General features: G+C 48.7%; 1 protein-coding gene across 1 annotated transcript in view; it reads right to left on the bottom strand.

Annotated features, from left to right (window-relative positions):
- Nucleotides 1-214: 214 nt before the first annotated feature.
- Nucleotides 215-11,336, bottom strand: part of LOC115379687 (bone morphogenetic protein receptor type-2-like) — a 29,516-nt gene continuing 18,394 nt past the window's right edge. The window contains exons 9-19 of the mRNA XM_030080508.1: nt 8,712-8,872; nt 7,850-7,997; nt 7,164-7,300; nt 6,802-6,947; nt 6,524-6,719; nt 6,185-6,281; nt 5,999-6,078; nt 5,691-5,810; nt 3,824-4,036; nt 2,485-3,727; nt 215-634 (exon numbers count right to left, since the gene is read on the bottom strand). Of these exons, the coding sequence (XP_029936368.1) occupies nt 321-634; nt 2,485-3,727; nt 3,824-4,036; nt 5,691-5,810; nt 5,999-6,078; nt 6,185-6,281; nt 6,524-6,719; nt 6,802-6,947; nt 7,164-7,300; nt 7,850-7,997; nt 8,712-8,872 (2,855 nt within the window). The 3' untranslated portion in view covers nt 215-320. The remainder of the gene's footprint in view (nt 635-2,484; nt 3,728-3,823; nt 4,037-5,690; nt 5,811-5,998; nt 6,079-6,184; nt 6,282-6,523; nt 6,720-6,801; nt 6,948-7,163; nt 7,301-7,849; nt 7,998-8,711; nt 8,873-11,336) is intronic.

Raw genomic sequence — 11,336 nt, 5'->3', positions numbered from 1 at the left:
GTTACACTGCGCTGTGTGTATTATGTTCCGCCAGACAGTGTGTGTTATGCTGCAGTGTGTGTTATGCTGTGGTGTGTGTTACGCTGTAGTGTGTGTGTTACGCTCCATCAGACAGTGTGTGTTACGTTGCAGTGTGTGTTACATTGCAATGTGTGTTACGCTGCAGTGTGTGTTATGTTGCAGTGTGTGTTACACTCCGTCAGACAGTGTGTGTTGCTGTGGTGTGTGTTATGCTGTGGTGTGTGTCAGGTTGTAGGTTCAAGCCCCGCTGCGTCGAAAGATGAAGGCGGGGCAGATGAACCTGCTCAGAACAAGACACCTCAGAGGCAGGTGACCCCACGGGGGTCAGAGGTCATGGTCGCTGTGGCTCCGCCCCCGACCAGGAACACTGCCATGCTGGATTTTGACTGGTTGATTTTGGGGATGCTGACACTTCCTGGCTTTTGGTGATTGGAGGAGAAGTGGGTGTGACCGCCGCTGCCGCTGTTGGTGTCCAAGTCGATGTCAAGGCTGGTATCCATGGAAACAACCCATGTAGCCGGACGCCATTTTTTCAGGGCATATGGTGTCTTGACGCGACGTTTGATCTTCTCTCCTGAGAGGCTGCGAGAGTCTTCTGACAGAGAGACGTCAGCTGAGGAGAGAGGAGTCAAGGAGAGGAGACAAAGCAAGTAATAGTCAGTAATTATATATTATATCATATTATATCATATTATATATCACAGGGACTGCAAGAGTTCAGTTGTAAATCACATTTGATGCTGTTACATTCCAATAGTATTCCTATAATATTTGTATCGTATTCCTGAGACATTTGTCTTTCTAGAATCCTTTGATAAGTGATTTCCTCGGGTGGAACATGTGGAACACTCGATGCTCCTGCTGCTGGGTGGAGAACGTTATCAGTTTGGTTGATTCATGTCATAATAAAAATATTCATTTTGTTCCCCTACAGATGATCAACAGAACCTCAGTTGATCTGTCAGTTAAATATCAACAAGAGTTCAGTCGAATATCAATGAGGCATAAATTACATTCCAACAGCATTAAAGACGTATTATGGATCCCACTGGAGTTCTGTGCAAGACACGCCCACCAGCGCTGTGATTGGTCTTTAAATTTGTTGACCTGGTGTGCATTGGCTAAAACAGACCTGACATGAACCCTCAGCCAACCAGATCCCTGACCTTGACTAAGTGCCCAGAACTCTGGTGGGTTTCATAATAACCCAGCAGGGTTATCAAACAGCAGAACGCCAGCAGGTTAATTACAACTTATGTCTTATTGATTTTCTGCTGAACCCTTGTTGATATTTAGAGGAAAACTTTGCTGGTTTTCAACAAACTCTGCCTCATCGCAGTGTTGGTAAATGAGCCCTGTTTACCTTCCCTCCATGTTGCCTAGCAACGCCTGTAGCACTAAGCTAGTGAAGATTAGCATGGCCGAAATCCTGATCCATTCAACAACAATCCTGAACTCATGTCAAGTTTTCTTGTTTTTGTTTTTTGTTTGTTTTGTTTCCAATTTTCTGTAGTCAGATTAGCAAATTAGCAAATTAGCATTCACTACAAACACTGTCCCTATCAAATAAACCATAAATAATAAATAACACACACACACACACACACTCACGCACACACATACACACGGACATATAGGGAGAACATGCTGATTCCATCTTCCATCAGCAGACTAAACAAACCACAGAGGCCCGAGGTGTGTGTGTGTGCGTGCGTGCGTGCGTGTGTGTGTGTGTGTAAACAAGTTCCAGAAAACTGGGCCCGCCCTGTTTTGTTTTTTCAGTCCAAGGAAACACACACCCACACACACCTACCAAGACACACACGCACACAAACACACACACACACACACACACACACACACACACACACTTACCAAGACACACACACATACACACACACAGACACACGCTCGTCTCCTGTCAGTCTCAGTCCTGTCCTTATCTTCTGTCTCCAACTGGATTCCGATGTTTCAGAATGATTTTTATCTGGATGTGGAATTTCCTTCCTCACAGACACACACACGCACACTCGCACACACACACACACACACACACACACACACACACACACACACACACACACACACAGAGCTTTAAGGAATTTCATCAGTGAGGCTTTAAGTTTGCCTCAGAATGTTTCAAAGAAAGACGGAAGGAGAGAAAGGAGAAAAGAACAAATGATCAAAATGAAAGAGTGAGACAGAGTTCCTGGTTCCCCGCGTCGAGGAACTAGGAACTAGGACCCGTTTCCACCTGGGAGCCGGTCCGTCAGTTTGCTCCTGGGTTAGACTCAGAACTGTAACTGATGTAGTCTGTCTGTTGGGGGGATTTAGTGCTGAGCATCGAGCGTTACTGTCACCCGTCTGTGATGCTGCTGTGGTTTGGGTTCTGTAATGTTGTACCTTCTTATTGTTCCATTATTATATCACAATATCTTTATTTTTCTGCATGTATAAACTCACCTGAGGAGGTGCAGGAGGAGGACAGGTCCAAGGAGCAAGGCCGCTCCGGACGCCTGGGTTTGTTCTGTCGCATTTGGGGCTCCAGCGCACCTCCAGGCACTGAGGCCTCTGGGACTGCTGGGGCCTCTGGGGCCTCTGGGGCCGCTGGGGCCTCTGGGGCCGCTGGGGCCTCTGGGGCCGCTGGGGCCGCTGGGGCCTCTGGGGCCGCTGGGGCCTCTGGGGCTGCTGGGGCCTCTGGGGCCTCTGTGGCTTCCAGAGGAGGAGCTGCTGGTTGATCTGGGCTGGTGTCAGAACCCATCTCAGACGCTGCAGAAAGCATCACCACAGAGTGGAGGACCTGCGCCTCTGGGGCGCTGCTCAGTGTAGGGGCCGACACCGGGACAGGTGCAGGGGCCGACACCGGGACAGGTGCAGGGGCCGACACCGGGACAGGTGCAGGGGCCGACACCGGGACAGGTGCAGGGGCCGACACAAAGGTAGGAACAGGGACTGACACTGGGACAGGTGCAGGGGGCAACACTGTGGCAGGTCCAGGGGCCAACTGATTGTGTGCATCTGGTTCAGAGCGGTAACCTTTGACCTGGGCAGTGGGCGGGATCTGTACTATTGGGGTGTTGCTGGAAACTGGACCATCAGTAGGCAGTCCCTCCTCCCTGACCTGCTGAGCTGCCGAGGGCAGAGCCTGGAGGGGTTTTGGACAGCTGATGTCCCGCCCTCCTCCAACCTGCGACCCTGTCAGCCTCTCACCTGTCACCACTGTTGACATGTGGATGCTGACCTCTGACCCCTGTGTCAGCCTGTTGTTGTTGTTGTTGGAGTTTGAGCCACGTCCAGACAGGATGCTCCCTGCCCTCGACTGATGATGATGATGGTGGTGGTGGTGGTGAGGGAGGTGGTCCCTCTCGGCAGGAGGCTGCTCGCGGCTCAGCAGTGGTTCGTGTTCGTCAGGACTAGAATTGAGGAGGTTCAGGCGGCTGTCCTCTCCTCCACTCATGCCTCCCTCCATCTTCTCCTCCTCCTCCACCTGCGGCCCGGCCAGGTTGGTCCGGCCTCCTCCCATCATGCCGTTGGTCACCAGGGTGGGAACCCCAGCGCTGTAACCGTTGGCGATCACAGTCACCGGGACGCTGTTTCCGACCGCGATGCCGCCTGTTGTCCCGGTGTTGTTGGTCACTGTGGTTACCAGGTGGGGCTCTGCCACAGCAACTGTTACCGTGTTCATCTTAGCAACACCTGTTTCCACCTAGAAAACATTTGGATTAGCAGTGGCAGAGAGATTAACTAACATTATGATAATAATTATACTTTAAATGTAAAACGCAGAAGTCAGCTCGTCTACCTGTCGGTTGTTGGACTTGAGCTTTCCAAACTTGAGCCGCGAGGCAGCCGAGGCGCTCTCCTTGATTTTGGGCTGCAGGTGGAGGCTGGTGGGCCTCTGGGGCAGGTTCTGCTGTTTGGGGAGAGGAGGTGGGGGGTGGATGGTGGCAAGGGCAGGGGGTTCTGCCCCTCCTGCCCCTCCCTGCTCAGTCTGAGCTGCAACAGAGCCGTTCACCTGGAGAGAGAACACAGGTGACAGGGTGGGACAGTTCTTACTAGAGGACTATTTGATAGTTCAGGGACTACTTAGTGAAGGACCTGTCGGCGTATGAGACTATTGCTAAAGAACTACTGAACTGCTTTGGCACTTTTGGTTTTATGGGACTGTTTTGTTTGAGTGTGATGATTTTGTAGTTAGTTTTGACCATAGAAATAGAACGAGAGTAGAATGGCCATTCTGATTCAAATCAACCCAGCAGGAAGGTTAGCTGCCAGTGTGAAGAGCTGTGACTGTTAGCGGGCTCTTCTGTATAAACTGACTTGTTGCAAGTCACGGACTCACTGAGGTGAGGCTGTAAGTTAATAGCAGAGGTTCAATAATAGCAAAATATTTACAGAGTTCCCATTCTTTTAAGGAAATCTTTTTCCAGGATTTTGTTAAAGGAAATATTCAATAATTAGTATTCCTGTTAGGTGTCTCTCCCAGAAGGTCATCAGTGAATGATTTAAATTGGACAAGTTGGCCAAGCAGTTCAAAATGACATGAAACTGACGACTCAAATTACACATGAACACGTATGGTGCATTATATAGCATGTTTACGTGTAATACAACTAACATGTTAACAACATGCTAACACCCTGCAAACATGTCAACAATAGCATGTTGATCAAAGCACGGCCTGTTTGGACTTCCATCCACACGTTCCTGCAGCATGGCAGAGCATGATGCCTGGATATTCAAGTGCAAAGTGCGGTGTAATCTCAGCTGTAATCCCAACTCACTGATATTGACATGGCACTGTGGCAATTTTGAACTTTCCAAGTGTTTTCCATAGCTAGAAAAACAGTCTATATATTTTCCAGGTTTTCCAGCTCAGTTAGTTTAGTAAGTTAGCATTAGCTCAGAAGTTAGCGGTAGCTCAGTTGTTAACCATACGTCAGTTGTTAGCAGTAGGTCAACCCAACATTGGGTTGTGAAAAATAGGGAGATTTTTTTCATCTGTGTTTCGGCCCAAGGAACAAGGTTCCTTTGCCAGGTGTGCGTATAATTGTCGTAATTTCTGGCCTTGTATTTTAAAATTGATGAAGGAAACTTGTTCTGAAAATGCTGTTTCTTAGATATTCAATAAATTGTTCTGTTTACCATTAAGGACAATGAAAAAATGAACAGTTTTAATTGTTGAAATGAGTACCAGAAGGCTAAATAATAAGGCGGTTACACTGCAATACATTTAGTATGCAGTATTTATTGCACATCAAATTAATAATAATAATAATAATAATAATAATAATAATAATTCTCTATCCATCTCGTCTGTCTGAACGCTGAACTGAGCGGAAGACAGAAACCCCGTCAGCGATTGAGTGTCTTTCTTTCTTCTTCTTCTTTTATTTTCCGGCAGTATCAGCGCTACTTGGCGTATCATTGCCTCCAGCAAGTGACTGAGTCACGTCAGCGGCCGCAGGCAGGCCAGGGTCGCCAGATGCTGCGACAGATACCCCCCACAATCTGACTTGTTTCCTTCACTGTAAAATTGGGAGATTAGCAGGAGAAATTACTGACTGGGAGCATTGCGGGAGATAGGGTTAAAAATCAGGAGTCTCCCGCATGAATCGGGAGAGTTGGGAAGTATGGTGGTTAGCATTAGCTCAGAGAGTTAGCGGTACCTCGGTGCTTGGCGGCCTCAGGTGGAACAGCAGGTTGGGGTTTTGGGGATCGGAGCTGAACTGTTTCTGGGAATGCTCCATCAGGTTTTCATCGGAACTTTCTCGCAGGTTTTTATCAACCTGAAAACACACAGACAGAGTGTTGTTGTGCAGTTTAAAAACCACTGGAACAGAGGAATAATGAGCATCATCCCCCAAAATCTCCTCAATGTCAGCAGCGTCCAATCAGCAGTGTGTGAGATGGACCGGGCCAATCAGAGTCCCTTAATGATTCATACCAACAGAAAAATAAAAATAAAAATAAAAACCTCTTTGGGGTCGAGCTTGGTGGCCTCCAGGTCCTCCTCTGTCAGCTGCAGGCAGACCGGGACACTGAGCACAGCGCCACCTGCAGGACAGGAGGGAACATTACAGCTGTCTGGTTACATACACTGTCAGTATGACTGTGTGTCTGTGTGTGTGTGTGTGTGTGTGTGTGTGTGTGCATGACACACCTGTGTGTTCAGACTCAGAGACGGTGCTGAGCACGGTGCCGGGCGAGCTAGCTGACACACTCACACTGCCGTCTGACGAGGACGAGCGAGCCTGACTCTGAACAGAGAGAGAGAGAGAGTGAGAGAATGACCTGAACACACACACACACACACACACACACTACAATCCTATTCCCTCCTACAGTCAGTCCCTACTCCTCTAAATAATGAATGTTCACTGAAATTTAATTTCATAATCAATTAATCTGATAATTAATTGATAATTGATTGACAATTATAGCTCACACACACACACACACACACACACACACACACACACACACACACACACACTGCTACCTGCGCCTGTTGTCGTTCATAATTTCTGTTCTTCTCAGCAACAGCAGTGGCTCCTCCAGCTCGGCCCGTCGCCGTTGTCGTGATAACCGTTGCCAGGTGACCGTCTCCTTGCAGATTCTTGACCCCGCCCACCTGGAGGTCCTCAATGAAGGAGGAGGAGCCAACTGGAGGAGGCCAGCGGCCGGAGGAGAGGTTCCTGAGAGAAATGCAGCCCGTCAGTAATGACCTGTGTGTGTGTGTGTGTGTGTGTGTGTGTATGTGTGTGTGTGTGTGTGTACCTCTGGTTGTGGATGGCGGTGCTGCCGGCGGCGGGGCTCAGCAGGCTGAGGTCGGCCAGCCGCTCCTCGGCGCACTGAGCCGTGAGGCGAGCCTCGGCGTCCTGATCCCAACAGTCCTCCATCGTCTCCTTCAGAGAGCGCACGGCCTGCACACACACACACACACACACACACACACACACACACACACACATAGTCATTGATTATTGATAGACTGATCAGTTTAGGGGTCCATATCATGACAAAGTGCAACCTTTTTCATCTGGATTATCCTTGGATTATGTCCCATGTGGTTATAATGGATGTGTGATGACAATAATATTGATTGATTGACTGATTGATTGATTGACAGATGAAGGTACCAGGCTGTTCTCCTTCCAGGCGTCGGGGAAGCGAGGCCGCTGCTTCTCTCGGGCCACGAGGATCTGCATCTCCTCAAAGCTCGGGTGGTTCCCCGTCTCCGCCTGGAACGCCAGCTGGTAGTCAGGTACCGCCTCGCCTGGACACACACACACACACACACACACACACACACACACACACGTCACGCTTCAGTGGTTTGTTCAGTCTGCTGATGGACGATGGGACCATCTTATTCTCACTGTGTGCGTGTGTGTGTGTGTGTGTGTGTGTGTGTGTAACTGGTACTTTATTTAAATATTAAAGCAGGATGTCCTGTTGGACAGGTGGGTGCTGGGGGTCATTTTTTTCCTAGGATGGCGACAGAATGAGGAACATACTCTGAATGTTGTGTTTATAACATCAGAGGGGGCGGGGCTACGACTTGGTGTGTGTTCGTGGGGCTGGTCATTGGCTGAGGCAGAACTGCGTCACTTTTCACACCCCTTGGCCAAAAGTGGGCGTGGCAGTGGGTGTGGCCTATCACACCAAGTCACTGAACTTCCCAATTAAATATTGCTGTGGGGTTTGTCCCCAGCTGAGAACAACATATTACCTTATGATCAGACACCGCCCCCTTAAGCTCAGGCCACGCCCATCATTGACGCCCCAGGCCACGCCCCCGGAGCATGTGCAGTGTGCGTCTCACCTGGGAACAGGTCGCTGCACCTCATGAAGGTCTCCCAGTAGATCAGACCCACGGCGTACATGTCCACCTGCTTCAGCGCCGACTCACAGTCCCGCAGGTTCACGGCCCCGCCCAGCACCTCCGGGGCCATGTAGCGCACCGTGCCCACCTGCAGACAGACAGGTCAGAGAGAGAGACAGCTCAGAGAGAGAGACAGGCAGGTCAGAGAGAGCGACAGGTCAGAGAGAGAGAGAGAGAGGCAGATCAGAGAGAGAGACAGGCAGGTCAGAGAGAGAGACAGGTCAGAGAGAGACAGGCAGGTCAGAGAGAGCGACAGGTCAGAGAGAGCGACAGGTAAGTCACCCAGAGAGACAGTCAGGTCAGAGAGAGAGACAGGTCAGAGAAAGAGAGAGACAGGTCAGAGAGAGAGACAAACATATATATAATGCACACACACACACACACACACACACACACACACACACACACACACACACACACACACATGATTGAAATGGCCAGAGTCGAGTCGAACAAAAATCCCAAATAATAAATAAATAAATACACAAATAAATAAATAGATTAACTATATATAATAAATAAATTATTTTATAATAAATTAATTATATTTTTTATTTTGTGGGTGATTGTGCTTTTTTACATAATATTTAGTTATTCATTATTTTTTTAAAGACTATTTTTTTGTCATTTCTGTTCTATTTGACAGTGACAGTAGAGAGAGACAGGACAGGCGGGGCAGAGAGAGAGAGAGAGACACGACAGGCAGGGCAGAGAGAGAGACAGGCAGGGGGAGAGAGAGAGAGAGAGAGAGAGTGTGTGTGTGTGTGTGTGTGTGTGTGTGTGTGTGTGTGTGTCATGTGACCTCAGATATGGCCATGCTGTCGTCGTCTCCGGGGCGGGCGAGGCGGCTCCCTGTCAGCTTCATGGACAGCCCGAAGTCGGCGAGGACGCAGGACAGGTCGGCCCGCACCAGCACGTTCCTGCTGCTCACGTCCCGGTGGCACACCGCCGCCTTGTACTGGTCTGACACACACACACACACACACACACACACACACGCACGCACGCACACACACGCACGCATACACACTGGTTAGACTGGTCTGACACACACTGGGTAGACTGGTTATTGTGATACTGGATATTGTGATCTACTGATTATTATTATTTATTATTATTATTATTATTATTATTATTATTAATTATTATCGTTTAGAGTTTGTGACTTGAGCCCACCTTTAATATTTTATGAGAAAGTTTGCTTTTTCCATTTTTAGTATTTTTTTCTGTTCTGATCACCTTTCATAATCAAGTTCTATTCTATTCTGTTCTATTGTGTAGCACATTAACGCTGACTCGGCCAATACAGCCTCAACCAACCAAACTGAATTCAAATCATGTGATTATCGTTATAAAGAAAAATTTACTTTGCTTAGAAATAAATAAATGAATAGATACACTTAATTACAACCATCCATTAAAAAAATAAACAACAACAACAATGACAACAATAATAATTTTCAGGTGTAGTTTGTGTTTTCTACCACCAGGAGGCAACAGTGATTTTCCTGCCGCACCTTTTCCCTGTTAACCTCCTCTCTCTCTCCACACCAGACACACTGTGTGTGTGTGTGTGTGCGCGAGAGAGAGAGAGAGAGAGGGAGAGAGGGGGAGAGAGAGGGAGAGGAGAGAGAGGGAGAGAGAGCTGGTATGCTGGAACATTTCTGCTGATAAGAGAGAGAGACAGACTGGAGAGAAAACAACAAATTTAAGTCAAACAGACAGACAGGCAGACAGACAGAGGGTGAGACAGAGAGGCAGACAGACAGAGGGTGAGACAGGGTGGGGTTGAGAGCGGAGTGGGCGTGTCCTGAACAGGATGAGAAACAGGGAGTTTGTTTGGAATAATCTCACAGTGTAACTCGCTGCTCCGTTTCTTATTTCTGTAGTTATTGTTGTAATATTTTTGAGAATTAATGCACATATTCAGTTCTGATGCGGTTAAGTTATTTTTCCTCTTGGGAATCTGAGCAACTGCAACTGACCCAGTTTCCTTTGAATCAAGTATTTATGATTCTGATTCTGATTCTGAGATCTGTTGAATTCAGCTCTGTCCGTTTTGAACTGAGACGTAACCATGACGACGGACGGCAGACGAGCTGATCGGACCTTTAAATCGTTTGAATCTTTGCAGTTTCACTTCACTGAATGTTCTTCAGATTTCCAAATGAGTTTTAGTATTTTACTGTCATTTTTTGGGTTTTCACTTTCAGCCGCAACGCAGCAGAAAACAGAGATCAAAGTGTGTTTTCTGCTCTGCGTCTCCTGCCTTCATGTTGCAGCAGAACCAAACCTGGAGGAGGTGTTACACTCACATGGAGCAGCAGATGGAAACTAGATGAGGAGGAATCTGGACTAAAGTCCTGCTCCACCTGCAGGAGCTTCTCTGAGCTCCATCCTAAACCCAGAGGCATCAATATGGAGTTGGTCCTTTGCAGCAGAACAGCTTCCACTCTTCTGGGAGGCTTTCTGCCAGATGTTGGAGTTTCTGCCCGTTCATCCAGAAGAGTATTTGCCTTGGTGAGACAGTCAGGTCAGAGAGAGAGACAGGCAGCTTGTCTCGGTGAGCTGAAGCGTTCAGATTTCCCTTCAGTGGAGCTGAGGGGCCGAGGCCGAGCCCAGAAACACCAGCCCACAGCGTGACCCCTCCTCCAGCAAACTGCACAGTCGGCACAATGCGCTCAGGCAGGGAACGTTCTCCTGGCGTTCCCCAAACCCAGACTCGTCCATCAGACCGCCACATAGAGGAGCCTGATTGGTCGCTCCACAGAACACGTTTCCGCCGCTCCAGAGTCCGGCGGCGGCGAGCTTTACGCCGCTCCGTCCGCCGCTCGGCGTCGTGCTCGGTGATGTGAGGCTGGCGTGCGGCCGCTCGGCCATGAAGCTCCCGGCTCAGTTTCTGTGCTGATGTTGATGCCAGAGGAGGTTTGGAGCTCTGCAGGTACTGAAGCGGCAGAGCGTCGGACACTTTTACGCACTATGAGCCTCAGCGCTCGGCGACCCCGCTCTGTGACTTTACGTGGTGCCGCCCCCTGGTGGCCGAGTCGCTGTGGTTCCTAAACGCTTCCACTTTGCAATAATCCCACTTCCAGCTGACCTGCTTTAGAACCAGATGTTCTGTCACTGATGTTGGTAAAGGCAGACTGCAGGGCTGCTGCTGGAGGTTACACACCTGTGGTGACGGGGCTGAAGGAAACACCTGAACTCAGTGATGAAGAGGTGCGGGGCAGGACTGAAGGAAACACTTCAGATCATAGAAATGAAGGGAAAGTCCTGCAGCGTGTCTCTGGATTAAAGTTTTATAATTCTTTTACAAGGTCAAACTGCTGCTCCTCACATCAAAACGTTCTTATGAGGATCAGTTGATCTTTTACACTGAAATTTACAGGAAAATAATCCCAGTTTCACGTTCTGAACAACAGAATCA

Source organism: Myripristis murdjan, chromosome 21 (assembly GCF_902150065.1).
Source record: "Myripristis murdjan chromosome 21, fMyrMur1.1, whole genome shotgun sequence".
NCBI lineage: Eukaryota > Metazoa > Chordata > Actinopteri > Holocentriformes > Holocentridae > Myripristis > Myripristis murdjan.
The sequence above is the reverse complement of the archived record's forward strand: the minus strand, read 5'-3'. Positions and strand labels throughout refer to the sequence as shown.